Source organism: Pongo abelii, chromosome 19 (assembly GCF_028885655.2).
Source record: "Pongo abelii isolate AG06213 chromosome 19, NHGRI_mPonAbe1-v2.0_pri, whole genome shotgun sequence".
Lineage (NCBI taxonomy): Eukaryota > Metazoa > Chordata > Mammalia > Primates > Hominidae > Pongo > Pongo abelii.
Window position 1 is genome coordinate 55616992 of NC_072004.2, and position 26419 is coordinate 55643410.

The 26419-nt window shown below is 38.6% G+C and overlaps 1 protein-coding gene across 1 annotated transcript in view; it reads right to left on the reverse strand.

The window, feature by feature from the left end:
• The window catches only part of MED13 (mediator complex subunit 13), a 125400-nt gene that overhangs the window by 43292 nt on the left and 55689 nt on the right, over nt 1–26419 (reverse strand). Inside the window, exons 9-12 of the mRNA XM_024234973.3 lie at nt 24162–24845; nt 8827–9040; nt 6230–6311; nt 687–808 (exon numbers count right to left, since the gene is read on the reverse strand). Coding sequence (XP_024090741.3) covers nt 687–808; nt 6230–6311; nt 8827–9040; nt 24162–24845 — 1102 coding nt within the window. The remainder of the gene's footprint in view (nt 1–686; nt 809–6229; nt 6312–8826; nt 9041–24161; nt 24846–26419) is intronic.

Genomic DNA, 26419 nt, shown 5'->3' on the forward strand with positions numbered 1-26419 from the left:
AAAGGAAAGATCAAATGTACCATAGAAGTTTCCAAGCTACCTTTATGCAGATGAAAAGGAATTCCCTTTTATGATAATGCAGCACCCAATTCATTAATTTGACAGAGACTTGACATTCTAGGGAATCTCATTTTAAGCTTTAATTTCTTTTATCTTCACCTTTCTCTGCAAATGGGTGTTAAAGATTAAATATTATTTTTTTCCTCTTTTATTGTTATATCATGTATCTGTCTTATAATTGCTGTGATGCAAAACAAATTCAAAAGAACTGGTATTCCTTAATAAATTGACAAAGCAAATAACTTTAATGTCAATTATGTATGTGTTCTCTGAATGAGTAAATTCCAGAGTCATTTCTCCAACTACACAATCAAACAGGAAAATAATTCTGCTTCCTAAAACTACAAAACAGAACATACGGCAGAGCTCAAATTAAGGTTAATCATGTGTCCCCCAAATGTAAAAACAAAACGAGAAACAAAACCCTCAAAGTTTATAGATGACACTATGGCAAGACTACTCAAACATGAGATTTAAAAAAGAAATCAATGAATGAGATTTTACTACATTTCCTATTGTTCAGGGCTAAAACATAGTATTAAACTCACAAATCACTTCTAAAACATAAAAAAATAATAAAATCAAGGAAAACAAATTATAATCCTATTCATTAATGAGATACTCACTGTTAGTTCATCTTCATCAGAATTGAAGAGATTATCAAGGTCAGTATAAGAGACAGCCAGGTCTGAGTCATAAATCAAACTTGTTGATGGAGGACGGGCATGACTAGTAGGGCGTGGAGCATCTACAAAAGTCAATCAGAAAAATAAAATTAAAACTGCTACTACTATGCCTGTAATCCCAGCACTTTGGGAGGCCGAGGAGGGTGGATCACGAGGTCAGGAGTTCAGGACCACCCTGGCCAAGATAGTGAAACCCCGTCTCTACTAAAACTACAAAAATCAGCCGAGTGTGGTGGCAGGGGCATGTAATCCCAGCTACTCGGGAGGATGAGGCGGAGAATTGCTTGAACCCAGGAGGCAGAGGTTGCAGTGAGCTGAGATAGCGCCATTGCACTCCAGCCTGGGAGACAGAGCGAGACTCCATCTTAAAAAAACAAAAAAACAAAAAAACAAAAAAAAAAACTGCTACTACTGACCACGTAAGTACTATTCTTTTTAAATTAGACATATAACTTTAAGGTCATAAGGGGATTATGCAACAAGAAATTGTACTTTATTGTTTAAAATCGAGAAAGTGTTTTTATAGAAAAAAAAATTATAAATAAATGATGATATCTTTCCCAGGAAGCTCACTAGAAGGTCAGGTAATCCATAAAATAGCTAAGTACTCTACATGAATAATTAATGCATCAAATAAAAATATAAATACTATTAGAAAAACAGAATTAAATACACATACACACACTTGTAATTTTTTTTTTCTTTTTTTCTGAGACGGGGTCTCGCTCTGTCACCACCAGGCTGGAATGCAGTGGTGCAATCACACCTCACTGCAGCCTTGACCTCTTGGGTTCAAGCAATCCTCCCACCCCAGTAGCTGGGACTACAGGCACGTGACCCTATGCCCAGTTAATTTCTTTTTTTTCCCTCAAGTTGGGGTTTCGCCATGTTGCCCAGACTGGTCTTGAGCTCCTGGGCTCAAGCAATCTGCCTGCCTCTGTTTCTGAAGTGCAGGTGTGAGCCACCTCACCTGGCCTGTATTTTTCTATCTTTCTGAAATGTAAAGGAAGAACAGAACAATGATTAAGAGCTGACTCTTGGGCCAGACAGACTTTAATCTGAATCCCAGCTCCACCACTAACAGTATGACCCTCGACAAATTACTTAATGTCTCTGTGCCTCAATACCAAGAATAAAATGTAATAGAATGTCGGTAATGTGCTTTGCCCAGTACTAGGTGCTTAAGTACTAGATAAATACTACCGCTTAGTTACCGTACTACAATTTTATTTTCCTACCCTCTTGCCCCGTTTTAGGGTAACAAAAACATGATACCAATTACAATGAAAATTAAACTCCCAATATATTCCCGCACAAGAAAAACAATTTGATACATAATCTCCCAAATCATTCTCTGTCAACTGACTTGAGACAGTCCTCGTTTTCAGAAAGATAAAAGTCACTTCCCCAGTGTCTCTGGTGTGTCAGTTCTAAAGATTCACTAGAGCTGTGCCTTTGAAATTTTAAGAGTAAGTAAAAATCATCTAAGATACTTATTAAAAACCAAGATTTTGAAGCTCCACCTTGGAGATACTCCAGAATGTAGTATATGTTTCACATTTTGAGAAAGCTAAACTACAGGCACAATAAGGGGCTTACATGTTTCCTATATCCCAGGGAACATCCTAGGATAGGTAAGTAGGCCAAACAACCCAATTTGTTTCTGAGTTGTTTTTTTCTTTTTTTTAATGTATGTATTGTGAAATGGCTAAATCAAGCTATTGAACATATTCATTACCTCATATACAGGTACTTTTTTTTATGTTGAGAACACTTAAAATCTACTCTGAATTTTCAAATATACAATCTATTATTAATTGTAGTAACCACAATTTACAATAGATCTCCTGAACTTATTCCTCCCAACTGAAATTTTATGTCCTCTGGCCATCCCCATTCCCCCACCCCCAGTCTCTGGTAATCACCACTTTACTTTCTATTTCCATGAATCCAACTTTTTTTTTTTTTTTTTTGAGAAAGAGTCTCGCTCTGTTGCCCAGGCTGGAATGCAGTGGCGTGATCTCGGCTCACTGCAACCTCTGTCTCCCAGATTCAAGCGATTCTCCTGCCTTAGCTCCCGAGTAGCTGGGACTACAGGCGTGTGCCACCACGCCCAGCTAATTTTTTGTATTTTTAGTAGAGATGGGGTTTCACTGTGTTAGCCAGGATGGTCTCGATCTCCTGACCTCGTGATCACCCGCCTTGGCCTCCCAAAGTGTTGGGATTACAGGTGTCAGCCACCACGCCCAGCCATATATTTTAATTTTTAAAATATTTAACATTTTATTGATTGATTGATTGGAGATGGAGTTTCACTCTTGTCACCCAGGCTGGAGTGCAATGGAGCGATCTGGGCTCACTGCAACCTCTGACTCCTAGATTCAAGCAATTCTCCTGCCTCAGCCTCCCAAATAGATGGGATTACAGGTGCGCACCACCACACCTGGCTAATTTTGTATTTTTAGTAGAAATGGGGTTTTGCCATGTTGACCAGGCTGGTCTCAAACTCCTGACCTCAGGTGATCTGCCCACCTTGGCCTTCCAAAGTGCTCGGATTACAGGCATGAGCCACTGCGCCTGGCCTATTTATTTTTTTTACACAGATAGGGTCTCACTACGTTGGCCAAGGTGGTCTTGAACTCCTGGCCTCAAGCATTTCTCCTACTGTGGCCTCCCAAAATACTGAGACTATAGGCATGGGCCATGACACCTAGCCTTGCAGCAGACTTTCAAATCAGGTAGGGTGATGCCACCAACTTTGTTCTTTTTGCTCAAGACTGCTTTAGCCATTCAGGGCCTTTTGTTACCCTATACACGTTTTAGGATTGTTTTTTCTATTACTGTGAAAAGTGTCACTGGAATTTTGATAGGGATTGCTCTGAATCTGTAGATCACTCCAGCAAAGAATCCAAACTGCTGAATTTCCAAGCCACCTAGACCATTTGTTCATTGTTCAGATAGATTTTTTTCTTATTTTTGGTTATCCACAGACTGACCCACTATTTATTCCAAATATTAAAACTTTGTCATCGAAAAACACACACCAGAAGATGACTTACTTTGCCCACATCAAAAGTTAAATGGATTTTGCTGTACATCATAGTGAATAATAACATATTATATACTTGCAAATTGCTGAAAGTAGATTTTAAGTATTCTCACCCACACACACAAAAAAGGTATGTAAGGTAATGCATGTTAAATAGCTTGATCTACCCATTCCACTATATATACATACACACACATATACACACACATATATACATACACACTCACACATATATATGTAAAATAATTCCAAGTGTTTGCTCACTGAAGACTTGACAGTACTTTCAAGCTTATAGTTGTGGGGTTACAATAGGAGACTAACAATTCTCCTCATACCAGTCTCCACTGTTTAAATTATAACTGAAAAATGATTTAGAATAAGATAAACTGTAACTGTGTTGTGACACAGAATATGAGTAAAATGTTAAAAAAAATGTAAATATATATGTATTTACATATATATTTTGGTGTGTGTGTGTATATATATAGGGTCTCACTGTATATATATATATACACACACACTCGGCACACTGTGTATATATATATATATACACACACTCCCCCCCAAAACATCATGTTGTATACCATAAATATATACAATTTTTACTTGTCAATTAAAAAAATTATTTTAAAAGTTAAATGGGTTTTGTAAATGAATTACTATACTATGTCTCTCTATTCCATTCACAAGGAGTTTAAGTCAGACATATTCAAAGTGGAGTCTTGACCACTGTGTCCCCAACACCCAAACAGTACCTACACATAACAGGTGCTAACTAAATATTTGTTGAATTAGTGGCCTCAGAACAGCTCTCTTAAGTTGTGTGTGTGGGAAGAAAATGACAACAAAATTCCAGTAAAGTTTAATTTAGAAATTGTGGTTTTAGATCTGAAGGACCTTAGACAATGACCTTATCTCCTCATTTTACAGGTGAAAACTTTAAAGCATTTTACTCATATTTATTCTATGTCACAACACAATCATAGTTGAGCTTATTCTAAATCATTTTTCAATTTTTATTTATTTATTTTTTGAGACAGAGTCTCGCTCTGTCACCCTGGCTGCAGTGCAGTGGCACAATCCCGGCTCACTGCAACCTCTGCCTCTTGGGTTCAAGCGATTCTCCTGCCTCAGCCTCCCAAGTAGCTGGGATTACAGGCACCTGGCACCACACATGCTTTATTTTTGTATTTTTAGTAGAGACGGGGTTTCACCTTGTTGGCCAGGCTGGTCTTGACCTCCTGACCTCTGGTGATCCACCTGCCTCGGCCTCACAGGTGTAAGCCATTGTGCCCAGCCCATCTTGGCTCACTACCACCTCTGCCTCTTGGGTTCATGCGATTCTGCTGCCTCAGCCTCCCAAGTTGCTGGGACTACATGCATGCACCACCACGCGAGGCTAATTTTTGTTTTTTTTGTTTGTTTGAGACAGAGTCTCGCTCTGTCACCAGGCTGGAGTGCAGTGACATGTTCTCGGCACACTGCAACCTCTGCCTCCCAGGTTCAAGCATTCTCCTGCCTCAGCCTCCCAAGTAGCTGGAACTATAGGCGCGTGCCTCCATGCCCAGCTAATTTTTGTATTTTTTTAGTAGAGACGGGGTTTCACCATGTTGGCCAGGATGGTCTCAATCTCTTGACCTCGTGATCTGCCCGCCACGGCCCCCAAAGTGCTGAGATTACAGGTGTGAGCCACTGTGCCCGGCCTAATTTTTGTATTTTTTTAGTAGGGATGGTGTTTCACCATGTTGGACAGGCTGGTCTTGAACTCCTGACCTCAAGTGATCCACCCACCTTGGCCTCCCAAAGTGCTGGGATTACAGGCGTGAGCCATGGTGCCCAGATCCATTTTTCAATTATAATTTAAACAATGGAGACAGGTATGAAGATAACTGATAGTCTTCTAATTGTAACCCCCATTGCTATAGGCTTGAAAGTAGTGTCTTCAGAGAGCAAACACTTGGCGTTATGATGATGAAACACTACTGTCAACCAACTGGACATCAGTATCTTTCTCCCATTTTTTTCAAGTGTGTTTTTCCTGGAGAGTATAACCACAGCCTTGGCATAGTATAACAATGGCCTTTTCTCAATCGCTTTCCAGTCAATATGTGCCTTCATTCTTTTACTTCCTTTCACACAATTCCCAGTAGAAGGGTGTGAGAAATCTATTACATAAAACTGAGTTTTTAATAGAAAACTATTTTTATATGTAAAAACAGGAAAGAGGTTGCAACAATTAAAAACACAAATTCTATCACCTGAACTTGCTTCTTCCAATAAAAGATAACCAATAAATCCATCATTTAAGAAAGATTCCTTTCTATGAAACATAATGAATTATACAAAAAGGAATATTAGAAGTCCAACAATATCAGATCAGTCTGTAGTAACAATCCTGGAATGCAATATTTTGATTAGGAAATAAAGGTTTTACCTTGCTTGATAGAGGGACTAAATAATGACATAGCATCTTCTTCATGTGATAACACTGTTACACTAGATGTCCCATCTTCTACCTGCAAACAAATATTGCATGTTAGGCTGAAATATATAATTTACCAATAATAAAATCTACCAATTATTGAGGAGCTGTGTGTCAGGCATCCAGCTAAGTGTTTAACATACATTATCACTGATTCTTACAGTTCACAAGTAAGTAGTATGCTTATTATTACTTTTTTTTTTGAGATGGACTCTCGCTCTATCACCAGGCTGTAGTACAGTGGCACGATCTCGGCTCACCGCAACCTCTGCCTCCTAGGTTCAAGCGATTCTCCTGCCTCAGCTTCCCGAGTAGCTAGGGCTACAGACACGTGCCACCACGCCTAGCTAATTTTTGTATTTTTAGTAGAGATGTGGTTTCACCACATTGGCCAGGATGGTCTCAATCTCTTGACCTTGTGATCCGCCCACCTCAGCCTCCCAAAGTGCTGAGATTATAAGTATGAGCCACCACGCCTGGCCTGTGGTATGTTTATCTTATAGACAAAAGTAGAGACTCTAATGTGCCCCAGAAAATATGGCTGATAAACAGTGAGAGCTGAAATTTTATCCTAAATCTGTCAAATTCCAAAGTCCATGTTATTTCTTTTTTTTTTTTTTTTTTTGAGACAGAGTCTCACTCTGTCACCCATGCTAGAGTGCAGTGGCATGATCTTGGCTCACTGCAAACTCCCCCTCCTGGGTTCAAGAGATTCTCCCGCCTCAGCCTCCAAAGTAGCTGAGATTACAGGCATGCACCACCACACCTGGCTAATTTTTGTATTTTTAGCAGAGACGGGGTTTCGCCATGTTGGCCAGGCTGATCTGGCTCTCCTGACCTCAGGTGGTCTGCCCGCCTCAGCCTCCTAAAGTGCTGGGATTACAGGCGTGAGACACAGCGCCCAGCCAGTTCACGTTCTTTCTATTATACCTGCAGCCTTCCCAGCTATCACTACTCTCATACTTCCAAAAAGACAAAATTTCAAGTACCTGGCATATAGTAGGGCTAAGTAAAACTTTGTGAAACTTATTTTGTATTAAACATATTATTAGGGGCCAGGCACAGTGGCTCACGCCTGTAATCCCAGCACTTTGGGAGGCCGAGGAGGGCGGATCACTTGAGGTCAGCAGTTCAAGACCAGCCTGACCAACATGGAGAACTCTCATCTCTACTGAAAATACACAAAATTAGCCAAGTGTAGTGGCGCATGCCTGTAATCTCAGCTACTAGGGAGGCTGAGGCAGGAGAATCACTTGAATCAGGGAGGCAAAGGTTGCAGTGAGCTAAGATTATAACATTGCACTCCAGCCTGGGCAACAAGAGCGAAACTCCATCTCAAAAAAAAAAAAAAAACCTCACACGTATTATTGTATCCTTTTCATAACTTTACAGAATTTTTTTTTTTTTTTTTTAGACAGAGTATTGCTCTGTCACCAGGCTGAAGTTCACTGGCATGATCTCAGCTCACTGCAACTTCTGCCTCCTGGGTTCAAGCGATTCTCCTGTGTCAGCCTCCCGAGTAGCTGGGATTACAGGCACCTGCCATCACACCCAGCTAATTTTTGTAATTTTAGTAGACATGGGGTTTCACCATCTTGGCCAGGCTGCTCTCGAACTCCAGACCTAGTGATCCACCCACCTCAGCCTCCCAAAGTGCTGGGATTACAAGCATTGGCCACTGTGTCTGGCCAATTTTCGTATTTTGTATTTAAGACATAATTCCTGTGTAGCAAAGTTATCTTAATCTTAACAAATTCTCATATATTTGATTTTTAAATTTTTAATCTAATAACTATGTATCTTGCACTTCATTTTTACTTCTAGGTGCACTGTAAGTTCCTGAATCACATATTCAAAAATAGCACATATTTTTTAAACTCAGTGATGTATATTCTATTGTATCTTTGAAAACTGGTAATTTACTTACAATATATTTTAAAATCACTGTCAAAATAGCCTACCTAAATGTCCTGATTTCAATTATGACAAAATTTAATATGCCCTTTATCCAACCCAGAAACTTTTAAACAACAAAATATTTTCATTATCAAGAGGTCAGCTATAATTGGTACCATGTGCTTGATTTACCCATTCAAAAAAATACATTTTTCTTTTTTTTCTTTTTGAGACAGAGTCTCGCTCTGTCGCCCAAGCTGGAGTGCAGTGGCCTGATCTTGGCTCACTGCAACCTCTGCCTCCTGGGTTCAAGTGATTCTCCTGCCTCAGCCTCCTGAACAGCTGGGATTACAAGGCGCACACCACCACACCCAGCTACTTTTTGTATTTTTATTAGAGACAGGGTTTCACCATGTTGGCCAAGCTGGTCTCGAACTCCTGTCCTCAGGTGATCCGCCTGCCTGGGCCTCCCAAAGTGCTGGTATTACAGGCATGAGCCACCGCACCCGGCCAAAAATACGTTTTTCTAAATAAATGATTACTCTTTCTATTCTAAGACAAAAGAAGTGAGATAACTGTGGTACTAAGAGTGTTACTATATGCAGTGCTACAAAATCAACAGTGACCCTTTGGTGTACTGTGATTTCTCTTACCTTGTGTTTTTTTCCAGCTTCTCTCTCACTATTTTGTCTATCTTTTTTATCAGGAAAAAGGAATTCCTCATCTCCTTCAACAAATGCATATGGATCAATTTTAGGTTCTTGTTCTGCATCAGATGCTATTGCTGAAAGATACTGGTTTTTAATTTGATATTGCTGCACTAATTCATCAGAAACTTTTAAAGGTTTCTTACATTGCACCATTAACCTGCATAAAAAAATTAAAAAAAATTAATTATCCACATAAGCATTAAAAATTTCCAAAATGACGTTAAGTATCATAATGTTTTTAGAATTACTTAAAGATTATCTAACCTGCAATCCCTTATTTCACAAATGAGGAGGCATGAAAATATTAAATAATTTATTGAAGTCTAAAATTTAGCCATAGAGAAATGGGGCCAAAATCCAAGTTTCCTAACTATATGATCTTCCTACCAAAATATGTTGTCTTTAGGTAATTCACGGTTTAGGTAATTCACGGTTCTCAAGTCCTCAAGCACATTATTTTGTACAAATCCATTCCCTGAAAGGGGCTCTTAAATCTAAACTGCTCCAGTACAGTGACTCAAAGTGGGAGCTTTATAAAAGTGAGTAAGATACTTTTAAACAATTTATACATTTATACAAGGAAAATGATTATGTATTTTTTTTTTTACTTCCATGAGTAGATATACTTCAAGTTTTAAATTTTTGAAGGCCTGATTTGTGTTTCATGAAAATAGCATTATTACTATTAATTCTGGCAAGATGTTTCACAATGGAAAGTGAAGTTTCAGTGCAAGTATCTGAGTTCTTTTCTAATCACATTGGCACATCAATTTTTAAGTTATTAGTCTTCTGGTTCAACACAGCGACTAAGAAATTGTTTCTTTTTATTCTCCTAAAATAACCAATAAAATGACAGGAGATGACAGAATAAAAGAGAAGACAACAAGGAAGTTGGAAAGATGAGCTAGTGGAAACTGACAGACCACAGAAAGCTGAAATCTAAGGATAAAAGAGGGATGCCACAACAAGAAGCAAGCTGATCTATACCAAAGAACCCTGGAAAGCATCAGGAGTTTTTTCTCTCTGAAGATCCAACTGCTCGGTGAGTGTGAACACAGAACATTAGCTTCTGGTTTGCATAAGACATGTTTAGACTCTCAAATTCCTATTCTCTCGGGTTTACAAAGCTAAGGTTCTCAGGTTGTCATAACAGTAGCTAGCAGCCAAGCTTGTAGTCAGATCATGTCCAGAATCTTGCAATGACATTTCACTCTGAGAAAAAAACCAAAGTCCTTATACCATCCTATGAAAACTTCCCATCATCTTGTTCTTCTCCTCTTCAACTTCATCTTTTACTATTCTAGTCCTCTCTTATACTGCTTCCAAGGGCTTCCTTTATGTTCCTCAATGGGTTCCAGACCCATTCCTGGCCATTTCTTTTATTGGAAACATTCTCCTTCCAAATATCTGCATGGCCGACTCACTCACTTCCTTCAAGTCTTTGCTTAAATGTCACCTCTCTATAAGCCCATAACTACCTTATTTTAAATAGCAATATGCCCATGCCCACTTGCCTCAATAATAATCCCCCTTACCCTGCTCTATTTTCCTGCATAGCATTTATCTTTTAACATATTACATAATTTATTACGTTCATAGCTGACTGTCACTCACACTAGAACATAAAAGCTCCACAAGGACAGGGGTCTAACCTTTGTTCACTAATTTAGCACAGATGCCTACAGTACCTGGTACATAATAGGTGTCAATACTTGCTAGTGAATAAATGAAATCTAAAAATCGGACTGTTTTTGCATTAGTACTACTAAAATACACTATCTTGTACTTTGAAATAAACAATTTTTACACACTAGAAGGTACCAATGCCACTGCTTATCTACTCTGAGTACTAAGACAAAAGTTGTAAGATATGTAAGGTCTGGTAGCAATGAAGGTATTTGCAGATTGTACATTCTTTGAGTGACAGGGAAATCTTATCTCATTCATCTATTCACTAATGCCTAGCACTAGTAGCACTTGATCTCTTACAAACTCAGGGCAAAGCAGGCCATCAAAACAAAAACTGATTTCTAAACATGCTATCAAATGCTCAAATACATATCATTATTATTCCAAATATGCCCCAGATTTATTGCAAAAACTAAAATCCCAAGCATACAAAAACTTTCTGCTGTGGGAACATAATGCTAGCACACTGTCATGGGGGATATGTTTTATAATTAATCACCAGAATAGTTCTGTTCTATAAACAGCTGAGTATCAAGTGTAGTTTTTACCTCACCACATTAGACTCTAAATAACGGTTAGCTGAATTGTCTACCAAATATTCACTAATGCAAATCTTTTTAAAATAGTAATTCTAACTACTTTGATATGTACTTTTCTTATTTAATACTTAAAATAACATTTTAAGATAAGAAGCAAAGGGTATTGTCCCTGACTTTGATGTGGAAATTATGTAAAATCAAGGGCTTTGCTGAGGTCACATAGTGGCAAAGTCAGAGATGAAAAGATTTTAAGTATTCATATTCAAATAACTATTCTTAGGGAAGAAAGGATAAGAAATCTCCCTTCCCCCAGCCTGAAAGACACTACTACTTTCTGCAGAGACAAATAAAACAACTCTGTGTTTCATATTACGTTGTCCTCTGGCAGAAGTATAAAAACCTTCACACTGTTTACATAAGTAGTTGCTAGACTACTGTGCAGTAACATTATTAAAAAAACCAATTCTACTGCACAGGGCTCTATTAAAATAAAAATGAGTAAACCAAATGCATTACCTAAATATGACTTTTTGTTATTTTATTGAATCATTCTCACAGACATTAGCATGTGCAAAGAATTTAAATGTAGTCAATTTCAAGAGTATCAAGACACAATAAATTTTAAAATATAAATTCATTTACATTATACATTCTATATTTAAAGCTGATAATACTTAAAAATTGTTACTTTTAAGAGATGCCAGATAAAAAAACTCTAATTACCATACTGCCAACATCAATTATATAGTACACATACACTTTTAGAATACGAATAACCCTCTCCTTTCCTCAAACGAACTTTCACATATAGCCAAATAATTAACTACAGACACAGTTTCAATTAGACATAAAGCTAAATACAGACAAACTGCAAAAAGATCAGGTACAGCCATGAACAGGAAGTGCTGCAAGGCCCAAAGCATTATATTATTCATTAATTGCAACTCTTTCCTTTTACTATGACAATAACATACTATCCTGAAATGTACTCATATAGAATTTAACATAGCTTATGGTAGCGTATGCTGTTATGCCTTTATTCAATAAAAATTCTTCCAGATGAGGTATGACAGTTTTTAAGGATTGACAATTATAGAAGCAGATAAGCTATAGACGGAAAGTTAAGAAACAAATGAATGCAATAATGTCAAAATCTTCCCACCGTTATTTATTTTATTTTATTTTACTTTTTTTGAGACAAGGTCTTGCTGTCACCCAGGCTGGAGTGCAGTGGTGCGGTCTCAGCTCACTACAACCTCCACCTCCAGAGTTCAAAGTATCCTCCCCTCTTCAGCCTCCTGAGTAGCTGGGACTACAGGTGTGTACCACCACACTTGGCTAGTTTTTTATTTTTTGTAGAGACAGGATCTCACTATATTGCCCAGGCTGGTCTTGAACTCCTGGGATCAAGTGATCCTCCCATGTTTGCCTCCCAAAGTGCTGGGATTACAGGTGTGAGCTACTGCGCCCAGCCTAAAATCTCCCACTTTTTAAATGGTACTTTTTTTTTTTATTACCATCTCCTATATTCAGAATCAATCCCTAAACTGAGCCAAGGTCACTGTCAAAGGAAAGCTTTATTTGCATTAAAATAAAACAGCAAATATAGAAGACTTACTTAAAAGATTTAGAGCACAGAAAAATCAAAACAAGTTTATTTCATCACAGACTTCTTTCTGTGAATCAAAGGCATTCAGAACTACGTTTCAGAGATCAAATAATGCATTCTATAACAATATACATACAAATCTGGTATACCACTAACACAACATAGGAGTTAATTCTATTGATGAACATCATGGTTAAGATACCCTGACATACTTTGGCTACAGAATAAAACATGTAAAGAACTATGCTCAAATACAGTTCTTTCTTTGCTCAGGGTTTAGACAGGTTTCCCTCTGAATCAGAATCACAGACTAAACAATCACAAATTCTTCTAAAACTAAGTGCTAAACCCATGAAAAAAGATATAATGTTTCTTGCCAGAAATTTTGCTATCTTTAAAATTTATATAGTTCTTAGCCTCTATTCTGAAATACATGCTATCATTAACTAATAGAGAAACTAAAAAGAATTAGAAACAAAAAAAGATATTTGCCACATATATCTTATATATGGGTTATGCTATGTTCCACTCCAACCTCTCCTTCCCCACAAGTAAATTCTAACAAATTAGAGAAATTTTACTTTTACAAACATAGTCAATGAAAAGTTAAACATAAAATTGCTACACATAAAAGTCTAAGAATAAAAAAGGTACTCAGAAATGATAAATTCTATAAAGCTATACTAGTTAGGTAGCCATCACCACCTGAAACTGCTGATCAGAAAAATCAAGAGGGCTGGGTGCAGTGGCTCACACCTGTAATCCCAGCGCTTTGGGAGGCCAAGGTAGTAGCATCACCGGAGACCAGGAGTTCAAGACCAGCTTGGACAACATAGCAAGATCCTGTCTCTACAAAAAAAATGTTTTTAATTAGCCAAGCAGTACTGTCATATGCCTGTAGTCTCAGCTTCTTGGGAGGCTAAGGAGGATGGATGGCTTGAGCCCAGGAGTTCAAGGCTGCAGTGAGCCATGATCATGCCACTGCACCATAGCCTGGGTAACAGAGCAAGATCCTCTCTCATAAAAAGAAAAAATAAAAATCAAGAGTATTAATTTCTTTCACTAACCCACTACTATGGAAGGACAGTGCCACCTTTCAATAGCAATCAATGGAAACATTTATTTATACCAAACAGAAGATGGAGTTTCACTTAACATAAATAAAACAAAGCTTTGAATTTCTCCTACCGCAATTTTCTATTAAGTCACATACCTGTAAAAGTTCCACTATTATAAATCCACTAGTTCTCTGTTTCTACTGATGCATTCTTGTCCTTTTGCATTGTATATCTACTCTAACTGGGTTATCAACAGTCCCCTCTATTAAGTTTCAGACATGATCCCAACTGCCTGATGGAATCTCTCAGCAGGCACCTCACACTGCATTCACATGTTTACGATGTACTCACATTACACGTACATAGCTAAAGTCATGTAGTACAAAAAGATGAAAAGCCTAAGTATCAATCTCTCTCCTTCAAGATAACAAGTACTATTTCTATCATCTAATTAAGGTGGAAAAAAACCTAGGTATACGCCAGCATATATGTATGCACATATGTACTTTGTTCCTCATCTACATACAGAGCTTCTCATATCAGCCTATACAGATTTCCTTTGCTTATTTAAGTGGATATGCCATTATTATTTAGCCAGACCTTCATTATTTAGCAAGACCTTACTTTCATAAGGTGTATCAATAGTTTTGTTTTTTGTTGTTTTTTTTTTTTTTTGGAGACAGAGTCTTGCTCTGTTGCCCAGGATGGAGTGCAGTGGCGTGGTCTTGGCTCACTGCAACCTCTGGCTGCCAGATTTAAGTGATTCTCCTACCTCAGCCTCCTAAATAGCTGGGATTACAGGCGCCTGCCACCACACCCAGCTAATTTTTTGTATTTTTAGTAGAGACAGGGTTTCACCATGTTGGCCAAGCTGGTCTCAAACTCCTGACCTCGTGATCCACCCACCTTGGCCTCCCAAAGTTCTGGGATTACAGGCGTGAGCCACCGTGCCCAGCCTAGGTATTTCAATAGTTATTCCAAGGTACTTCTACTTAGAAATGCTACTTTAAAAAAATCAGAAAAATTAAGTTTGGTAAGATTTAGCCTAAAGTGGGTAAAAACAATGGTATAGACACCTTCAAACCTATTCTTCCTCATCTTTCCACCTCATGAACTAAATATGCTTGGCCTTAAACTCTCTTGTTACTCTCCTACTTTACTATTCAACTGGCTGCAAAGTCCTTCGAAATATATTCCACAGCATCTATAACATTCATACATCCCTGCTACTTCTAATTTCCCAGTGTCAGCCTCACATCACTTTCTATGAGTTGTTCAAACATGTCCAAACTGATCTCCTTTCACACAGACATATCTTTTCATTTCAAGCAACCTTTCAATAACATTACTTGGTGAGTTTTTCCAAAATCCTTATTTTCTAAAACTTGTTATTTTATCTCACTCAATACTTGCAATAGTCCCTCCATCATCTCAAGGATAATATATAAACTTATGAATACTATTCTGCTATTCCATTCCATAGTTCTACGCTTTTCAGGTCTGATTTCTCATGAAGACACACCAAACTACTAAGGAGCACCCCTATAATCTAATCATACCAAACTACATAAAGCTTCTGGATCTTCATAAATGGAATTAAATTATTCCCCACTCCGTGTCTGTACTATATTTTATTTAGACTTCTATCGGATAATATGCTATTTTCCATTAGACTACAATTTCATTTACGGTCAAGAGTAAATTTATTTTATACACTAACAGTGCCCCACAGCATCCTGCATAAGAGAAACTTCAGTTTTATTGAAACTAATTTAAAAAGTACCTTTTAAGCATATGAATTTAAAAAGAAAGATAATACTCCTAAGAAGAGATACAAAATGCAGAGGACTTGCAACAGCCCTGTAATTAATTTTATTAAAATTAACTGCTAAACATTTAAATGCATTTTCAAAACTCAAAGAATGGAAAAATAATAATAGATATTTACAACTGACTAGGTGACAGAAATTCACCAATTTACTAATATAAACAAACCAGGCTTCTGAATGAATTACTCTATGACTAAAAAGGTGTTTGATCATATTACATCTTTAAAATTATAAGTGCTTCCAGAAAGAATTTAAGAAGGTTGTTTAAATGCCATCAAAAGAGGGCCGGGCACAGTGACTCAATCCTGTAATCCCAGCACTTTGGGAGGCTGAGGCAGGTGGATCACCTGAGGTCGGGAGTTCGAGACCAGCCTGGCCAACATGGTGAAACCCATCTCTACTGAAAATACAAAAATTAGCCAGGTGTGGTGGCACATGCCTGTAATACCAGCTACTCGGGAGGCCAAGGCAGGAGAATCACTTGAACCTGGGAGGCGGAGGTTGCAGTGAGCCGAGATTGCGCCATTGCACTCCAGCCTGGGCAACAAGAGCGAAACTCCATCTCAAAAAAAAAAAAAGCCATCAAAAGAGAATAACAGTAATTCATGGAATTTATTTTAATGACAGGGAACATCATCTAACTTTGTCAACTGGTTGTACCACTTTCTACAAAGAGACAACTATTATTTTGATCCTTGTCACATCATATCTGAAGCAATATTAACAGCAGGTAATAAATTATCCAGTTATTCCAACAAAATCCTTTTCACTATGGGGAAAAAAAGCATTTTTGTTTCAGCATAATAAAAGACCATGTCAAGTATCTCACTCTAGTTTGGAGTGACTGAAATAGTATGGAGAATCTCTCCAATGAAGTCAATCAGTAAACATGCTGATCTTTCTAATAATTATTACTTTAGAATTCAATTTTCTGTTACAAGTTACTCATTATATTAAAGTACCTTAACACTTTTAACATTTTGAGCTGGATAATTTTTTGTTATGGGAGATTATCCTGTGCACTGTAAGATATTTAGCAGCATCTCTAATTTCTACCTACTAGGTGCCAGTAGCACGCCCCAAGTTGATAACCAAAAATGTCTCTAGACATTGGCAAATGTTACCTGGGGATGGGGCTGGAGGGATATAAAATTGCCCCAGTTGGGAAATACTACACAGAACAATAATTCCAGGAAAAGGACAGAATCATCCAGATGATTATTTTTAAAAGAAACTTTTAACCTACCAACTATAGAACAATTATATTCCATAAATGCTTCTTAGTTAACATAGCAGCTAAGCCTCTGATGGTTCACCTTCTGGATATTTACGTTATCAACTAATCTATTATCATACTACAAAAACAAGGCTTATATCTAAAAGCGAATTGTGGCCAGGCGCAGTGCCTCACACCTGTAATCCCAGCACTTTGTGAGGCTGAGGCGGGTGGATCACCTGAGGTCAGGAGTTCGAGACCAGCCTGACCAACATGGTGACACCTCGTCTCTATTAAATACAAAAAATTAGTCGGGCGTGATGGTGCATGCCTGTAATCCCAGCTACTTGGGAGGGTGAGGCAGGAGAACTGCTTGAACCCAGGAGGCAGAGGTTGCAGTGAGCCAAGATTGTGCCATTGCACTCCAGCCTGAGCAACAACAGCAAAACTCAAAAAAAAAAAGCAAAAAGTGAACTGTGACATGATACACATTTCAGTAACTAGTATAACCAAAACAATACTCACATAAGACATATAATTAAAATTAAAACTCTTTTATTCAATCTTTTTTTTTTCCTTGTCTATAAGGCAGAAAAAAAGGGTGACAAGGAATAGGCAAAGCATGTTATTTCCTTAACTTACATAATTACAATCCAGTACCACTCTACCCTGCATGCTACTTTTCTACACTATGCTTCCTCCTTCTCATTCTTATTCAGTGAGAAAAATGTCAAATAATTTTAGAACAGAGTTTAAGGTTAAACTGTATTAACTTCTAAGAGACCTTCATTTTACTTACAGATAGTCATGTACACAAGCAACCAATACACTTATTTAAAGTTATGGCTAGAATTAACAGCTCTTATGAATACAATATGCCCACAAAAACTCACTATTAAAGTTTTTAAAACCAAAAAACTTCATACCACCACATTTTTACACACATTAAATAAGAATATAACCTGGAAAGAAAACAAGTTTTAAAGTAGTATTTTAGGGCCATTTCATTCACCCAAACATTTGCTGAATTTCTATTGTGTACCTAGAATTGTTCTAAGGGAGTGTGTGTGTTTATGCTAGAAGAATACAGCAGTAAACAAGACAAGAGTCCTTGCCCTCATAGAGCTTACATTCTAATAGGGAAAAGATCATTAGCAAATACATAATATAATTTCAGATATATGCTAAGAAGAAATTAAAAGCAGTGTACAGGATAGGCAGTGATTTGGGAAAGACCATAGTTTAGATAAAATGGTCAGGAAAATCTTCCCTGAGAAGGTAACTTTTGAGCAGCACTGAATGATAAGAAGGGATAAGCAGTTCATCCTCTTTATAATCCAATTCTAAAAGGCCATGAGGAATGAGCTTGGCTTTTTGAATAATTTATCAAGGATGCTGGTGTAGCTAAATCAGGAGACAAGTAGGATACCAGTAGGTAACATGGGTGAAGAACTAGGGAGGCAAGAGACTGCATACAATCTTACAGATCAGGAGAAAGGGTCTGGATTTTACTCTAAGTGTAAAGGGAAACTATGGGAGAGATTTAAGCAAATAAATAAGACAATATTTTACTTGCAATGATTACCCTCACTGCTGTGTAGAGAATACATGTAGAATAGAAACAAGGAGACTAGTAATCTCAGGCAAGAGCTGAGGCTGGCTTAGACTTATATTACATTTAGCAAGAGTAAGATTAAGATCTTTTAAGGCTTGTTTCTAAGACATCATTTACTTTTTTTTTTTTTTTTTGAGACGGCGTCTCGCTCTGTCGCCCAGGCTGGAGTGCAGTGGAGCGATCTCTGCTCACTGTAACTTCCGCCTCCTTGTTCAAGCGATTCTCCTACCTTAGCCTCCGAGTATCTGGGATTACAGGTGCATGCCACCACACCCAGCTAATTTTTGTATTTTTAGTAGAGACAGGGTTTCACCATGTTGGCCAGGCTGGCCTGGAACTCCTGGCTTCAGGTGATCCACCCGTGTGGCCTCTCAAAGTGCTGGGATTACAGGCGTGACCCACCACGCCCAGCCCTAAGATATCATTTACTTTCAAGAGACCTGCTGACTATTAAATAAGCTCACTGTCTTCCACAATCCCTAAGAGTATACTGATATCTCTTAATTAACAATCCAGATTAATTTTAATTAAAAATAAAATCATAGATGGGCAGAGTGGCTCGTGTCTGTAATCCCAGCACTTGGGGAGGCTGACATGGACTGATCACTTGAGATCAGGAGTTCAAGACCAGCCTCGCCAACATGGTGAAACCTGACCTCTACTAAAAATACAAAAATTATCTGGTTGTGGTGGCGCACGCCTGTAATTCCAGCTATTCTGGAGGTTGAGGCACAAGAATCGCGTGAATCTGGGAGGTGGAAGTTGCAGTGAGCCGAGACTGCGCCAATGCACTCCAGCCTGGGTGACACAGTAAGCCTCTGTCTCAAAATAAATAAAATAAAATAAAACAAAATAAAATCATACTAAAATACTTTTAGATTCAAAGGGCCAGATGAAGCACAGGACTTATCTGCTAAAATGACAATAAAAGCATTTTAATTTACTATTATTTTTTAAGAGACAGGGTCTCACTGCTGCCCAGGCTGGAGTACAGTGGCTATTCACAGGTGCAATCCCACCACTACCAACATAGGAGTTTTGACCTGCTCCATTTCCATCCTAGGCTGGTTCACCTGTCCTCAGGCAACCTGGAGGTCACCATACTGATGCTGAACTTGATGCAGACACTTAATCGGCATAGTGCACAGCAGCCCAGAACTCCTGGGATCAAGCAATCCTCCTGACACAACCAGAGCACTCGGCTAGGTATTTTAAAAGAGAATAAATCTCTAACAGTAGGAAAAATGAGAGAGAGGCTATAAATGCCCCAGATATTTCACTGAGTCTCAGGGAAGCTCAAAATAAGATAAAATACAGCAGAAAAAGTTCACAGCCTAGAATATGCAAAAGAAGGGATTATAGCCCAACTACATAAACAATAGGAGAGTCTAACTGCCTGGAAAAGTCACAAAAAATCTGGACTTAAATCTCCAGACAGAAATGAGAAAAAGGGGTCACTTTGGTCACACTGCCTATGGGGGTAGCCCTGCTCTGCAAGGAGCAATAAAAAAAAAAAAAAGAGGAGGGAAAAGAAAAAGGAGAAGCGGAAACAGGAGGCAGAAGAAAAACAAAAATGAGAAAAAGAGCTGAAAATGGGGCAACAAGAAAGATTCCTTTTTAAGGAAAATGAATAAACTACCTGTCAAAATAAACATAACATTCTCTTCATTCTGGAATTTTAGGAATGGTTGCCTTCCCTTCCAAAAATTCCCCATCCAGTTATCATAAAGCGAATTATCTGACACCTATACACATTACATACTAAAGTATTTATTGAATGAGCAAGGCCCACCAGTCAACAAGCTCTACCTATATACAACATTTCCAATCAGCCTATCTATTCTCTCACATTAAAATACGTCCAGACAGGCCAGGTGTGGTGGCTCATGCCTGTAATCCCAGCACTTTGGGAGGCCGAGGCCAGTGGATCACTTGAGGTAAGGAGTTCGAGACCAGCCTGGCCCACATGGTGAAACCCCGTCTCTATTAAAAATACAAAAATTAGCCGGGCATGGTGGCACGCACTTGTAGTCCCAGCTACTTGGGAAGCTGAGGCAGGAGAATCACTTGAACCCGGGAGGTGGAGGTTGCAGTGAGCTCAGATCACACCATTGCACTCCAGCCCAGGAGACAGAATGAGACTCCATCACAAAAAAATAAAATTAAAATAATAACAACAATCAAGTCGGGCGTGGTGGCTCATGCCTGTAATCCCAGCACTTTGGGATGTCAACGCAGGCAGATCACGAGGTCAGGAGATCAAGACCATCCTGGCTAACAAGGTGAAACCCCGTCTCTGCTAAAAATACAAAAAATCAGCCAGGCATGGTGGCACGTGCCTGTAGTCCCAGCTCCTCCGGAGGCTGAGGCAGGAGGGTTGCTTGGACCTGGGAGGCGGAGGTTGCAGTGAGCCGAGACAGCACCACTGCACTCCAGCCTGGGCGAGACAGCAAGACTCCATCTCAAAAACAAAAAAAGAAAAAACAACCAGAAATACGACAAGAAGAATCCGAGTAAAGAACAAGACCAAAATAAAGTAATTCTAGAGAAAAATAAAATCACAGAACATCAAACAAAGGAATGTTATTTAAAAAAAAATCAGTTGAGAATGTTTTTAAAACATGAGAAACAAAAATTCAGAATTCAAGAAAGCTGAGAATCTCCTGAGAAAACAGAGCACCATCTGAATCATGGAAGTTTTAAAAAGAATTTTTTAGGAGATGGTATTATCTAAGAAATAGGGAATTTCCAAATGGCAGAACAAAGGCCTTCAAACTGAGTTAGACCTTGGCCGGGCGTGGTGGTTCATGCCTGTAATCCCAGCACTTTGGGAGGCCCAGGCGGGCAGATCACGAGGTCAGGAGATCAAGACCATCCTGGCTAACATGGTGAAACCCCGTCTCTACTAAAAATACAAAAAATTAGCCAGGCATGGTGGCGAGCGCCTCTAGTCCCAGCTACTTGGGAGGCTGAGGCAGGAAAATGGTGTGAACCCGGGAAGCGGAACTTGCAGTGAGCCAAGATCGTGCCACTTCACTCCAGCCTGAGCAAGAGAACGAGACTACGTCTCAAAAAATAAAAAAATAAAAAATATAAAAAATTAGCAGAGCGTGCTGGTGCGCACCTATAGTCCCAGCTACTCGGGAGGCTGAGGCAGGAAAATGGCATGAACCCGGAAGGCAGAGCTTGCAGCGAGCCGAGATCCCGCCACTGCACTCCAGCCTGGACGAAAGAGCGAGAAAAAAAAAAAAAAGAAAAAAAAAGCCGGGCATGGTGGCTCACACCTGTAATCCCAGCACTTTGGGAGGCCGAGGTGGGCGGATCATGAGGTCAGGAAATCGAGACCATCCTGGCTAACACGGTGAAACCCTGTCTCTACTAAAAAATTAGCCAGGCGTGGTGGTGGGCACCTGTAGTCCCAGCTACTCAGGAGGCTAAGGCAGGAGAATGGTGTGAACCAGGAGGCGGAGTTTGCAGTGAGCCGAGATCGTGCCACTGCACTCCAGCCTGGGCCACAGAGCGAGGCTCCGTCTCAAAAAAAAAAAAAAAAAAAAAAATTGAGTTAGCCTTTCAAGTGCCCAGCACAAGGACTGGAAAAAAGATCATTATATCTGCTACACAGATTCTTGTGACATTTCTAAAGCTAAGAGAAGACCTTAAAAGCCTCACAGAAGAGATCACGTTTTTTTAAATGAGCAAGAATGAAACTCACTATTACACATTTCTTCTGTAGATACCAAAAGACAGTAAAGCAATGCCTATGAGTTCAAGGAGGAAATGATTTTCAATTATGAAACCAACATGTAGCCAAATTATCAATCCAAGCATGAGGGCAAAAAAATCAGGTCATTTTCAGAAATACAAAGGATGCCAAATTTATCTCCCACTCTTCCCCCGCCCCCTCCCCCCGAGGGAGCTAAAGATATTCACCAATAAAGGCAAAACCAAAAAGAAGCCACTAGTTATAAAAAATTGTGGTATTAACTAGAGTCTAATCAAAATGAAATCCTAGAGAGCTGAAAACAAGTCTAGAAAGCAACTGGTTCACATTATAACAGAAATAAGAAAGTATTAAACTCCATATAATAGTTATGTTATCTGGAGCAATCTGATGTTGAGAAAAAAAGCTACATTAAAAAATAAACATAAATTGATAATGAAAATGTGACATTTTAAGCAAATAAAGTCTAAGACATTATTTAACCTATTAGTAGCATTTAAGCAATAAGAGTAATACACTGAAAAAAAAAAGTAATTCACTGACAATGATCTGATAAAGAAGGAATCGTAATCTTTGTACATTCCTTGGCCTTGTACTAATAAATAGGTAGACAGTTCTATTGAGCATAATGGTATTTTATTGGTTGATTTTCACCTTTTAAAAAAATTTATATGTAAAAGGCTTATTAGACAGACTATAAATTTATTTATAACAACATAGAAAGTCAAGGGATACCTGGAAAAAAGCCTTCTTCTGCCCAAAGTATAATATTAATACAATGGACAAAGAAGGCAAACCACCAATGGAGGAAGAAACCTATAGCACATAAAACTAATAATGCAGGATTAATACCCAGAACATGCAAACAATACATCAGAAAAAAAAAAAGAAAAATGGACTAAAAAATACGATGACTAGGCAAGTCAGAGAAGAGGAAACCTAAATACCCCCAAAACATTTTAAATGATGCTCAATCTCACTAGAAATCTGGAAGACACATATTTAGACAATGAGATGACATTTTGCGTGCTGTAAATTAGTGAAATTAAATCTCATAATACCAACTATAGACGAAAATATAGTGCAACAGCCATTCTCATACACTGCTGGTTCATGAGGGTTTAAACTATATACCAGTTGTTGAACTGCAATTGGGCAACAACCCTTAATGTTGAAAATGGCTTTTAGATGTATTTCCTGAAGAAATTCTTATACAAGTAAACAAGGAAATGTGTACCAAACAAAATGGAAAATGTTAGGGTAAAAAATTGAAAATAACCAACATATCCAAGTTTAGATATTTACCATATATTCATAAGGAAATACCATAAAGCAATTAAAATGAATAACTAGACCTACATGTATAAAAACATGTACTGAAATAATAAGTACCAAATTGAGGCCAGGTGCGGTGGCTCATGCCTGTAATCCCAACACTTCAGGAGGCCGAGGTGGGTGGATCACTTGAGGTCAGGAGTTCGAGACCAGCCTAGCCAACATGGTGAAACCCCATCTCTACTAAAAATGCAAAAATTAGCTGGGTGTGGTGGCACACACCTGTAATCCCAGCTACTCGGGAGGCTGAGGCAGGAGGATCGCTTGAACCCAGAGGCGGAAGTTTCAGTGGGCCTAGATCATGCCTCTACACTCTAGCCTGGGCAACAGAGACTGTCTCAAAAAAAAAAAAAAAGGTACCAAATTCAGGACAGTGGAAGGAAGACTGGAAGAAAAACAGTACATGGGAATTCTAACTATGTAAAATCCTTAAGTTGGCTGATGTACAAGTGTTTACACATTATTTTCTCCACTTTTTGTGGCTAAAGTTATTTCATAATAAAGAAGTTCCCTGAGGAAAAAACACAGTAAAGGAATAATGCAGTTAATACTCAATGAATTTATTCTTGTAAATCCTACCTTGAATCCAATACTGAGTCCTAGTATTAAGAACTTGCATCACTTCCACCCTTAAATTATAATGGTGACTATTAAAAAAAATACATACTCTGTAACTGATGTTACATTTTCCTGTCCAAAAGGTCCAACTGGATCATCCTTGAATTTATCACTTGGAAGTTGAGGTGGTAAAAACTCTACATCTTTTTTCTTTGGGACCTTGTAATACTTCCAGGCTATATTGGCTTCATCTTCTTCCAAGTTTACTGCCGTACCAACATACACTGTAGGTTCTACAGCTTCCTGATATTGAGGTGGGAAAGACTGGGACAAACTGTCTATCCTATCTTCCATTGGTTTAGAAGGAACCAAGGGATCTGGTGTTGGCATTTGATAAAAATGTTGACTCTGAGGAGTCGAAGGTGTTTTAGTCACTCCTTCATCAACCACATCACAAGGGTGAGGACTAAGTGGGGGTGGTTGAGGTGAATTTGCCATTTCGGTGCCATGCATCTGAGGAGTCTTTGCTACATCATTAGTTCGGATATTTGAAAATCTCACTTGACTGTCTGGAGCAGAGATCACAAGTCTTTGGCTGGCTGAATCTGCGTCCATGCCAACATCATCACTAACAGACACACGATGGTGAAAAGGAGTCAAGGGGCGTTTCTGTGGCTTTTCACTCTTTTCTTGTTTCTCATTGGTCTTGTGCTTAGGAAGTATTTGTTGTTGCTGACCTAAAGATGGTGCCTGTCCTTGTTGTCCAGCATTTCTTGACTTGAGATTTTTGTGCCTGAAAAGTTAAAATAAAGGTTTCATATTTACAGTATCACTATTATGGTGAAATATAATACCAGTTAATAGTATTAGACACTTCAGTTATCATTTGTTTTTCACATATAAAAGTAAAATAATTTGAATTTGAAAGGGGAAAAAATACTTTGCTCGTGACCTAAATAAAATATAAGGGTATGCAGAAACATTCATAAAAGCCAATTATCTCATGCTTATTTAATAGCCATGTGATCAGACAGCCAAAGATTATGTCTTACATGATTTAAATATTTTAGTATCTAATTTAAATACAGAGGTAAGATTCTAGTTAAGGTTAAAAGGTATAACAAGGCTTGAAATTTACTCACTTCTAAATGTACCTGATATTTCCTGTTAGTAATTATTATAAATTAATGGCTTGGCTAAGCTTAGTCATCACCTACAATCCTACAGCAACTGGCCAGAAAGCATATTCTACTCTACTGAATACAAGTTACATCAGTCTGGAAAGTGCTAGAATTGACTGACTGATGGGCCTCACACCATACCTACCTTCTCCAAATACTTAGCACTACAAAAAGAATAAGCTGACTAGAAAAGGGAAAGAAAATGCCTAAAATAATTTCCTCCTCATAATTTGAAGCAATTCTAAAATGAAGAACTTAAATGATACACCTAAAAATCAAATAATTTTGTTAAGTTTAAGATTTCTAGGCTGGGCGTGGTGGCTGACACCTGTAATCCCAGCACTTTGGGAGGCTGAGGTGGGCGGATCACCTGAGGTCAGGAGTTCGAGACCAGCTTGGCCAACATGGTAAAACCCCGTCCTTACAAAAAATAAAAAATTAGCCAGGTGTGGTGGCACGCGCCTGTAGTCCCACCTACTCGGGAGGCTGAGGCAGGAGAACAGCTTGAACCCAGGAGGTGGAGGTTGCAGTGAGCCGAGATCACGCCACTGCACTCCAGCCTGGGTGACAGAGCAAGACTCCGTCTCAAAAAAACAAAACAAAACAAAACAAAACAAAAAACATTTCTTTCAGTGCGCCTTGAGATTTCCAAACTCAATGAGATATATATATACACATAACATTATTTTTACACTAAGAAACTTTTTTTTTTTTTTTTGAGAGGGAGTTTCGCTCTTGTTGCCCAGGCTGGAGTGCAATGGCGTGATCTCAGCTCACCACAACCTCTGCCTCCCAGGTTCAAGCGACTCTCCCGCCTCAGCCTCTCTAGTAGATGGGATTACAGGCATGTGCCACCATGCCTGGCTAATTTTGCATTTTTAGTAGAGACAGGGTTTCTCCATGTTGGTCAGGCTGGTCTTGAACTCCCAACCTCAGGAGATCTGCCCACCTCAGCCTCCCAAAGTGCTGGTATTACAGGCATGAGCCACTGTGCCCGGCCAAGAAACTTTTAAAATGTGGTAAGATATGGAGTTTACACATTCAGTATTCATTAGGTTTTACTTTTTAAATTTTACTTTTTTGCTGAATCAGAGCTATCCAGAAAGAGTATTAAAAAGCAGTGACAGGCACTTATTTGAAAAACTCTGTTGAGAAGACATACTGAGACACTTTTTTTTTTTTTTTT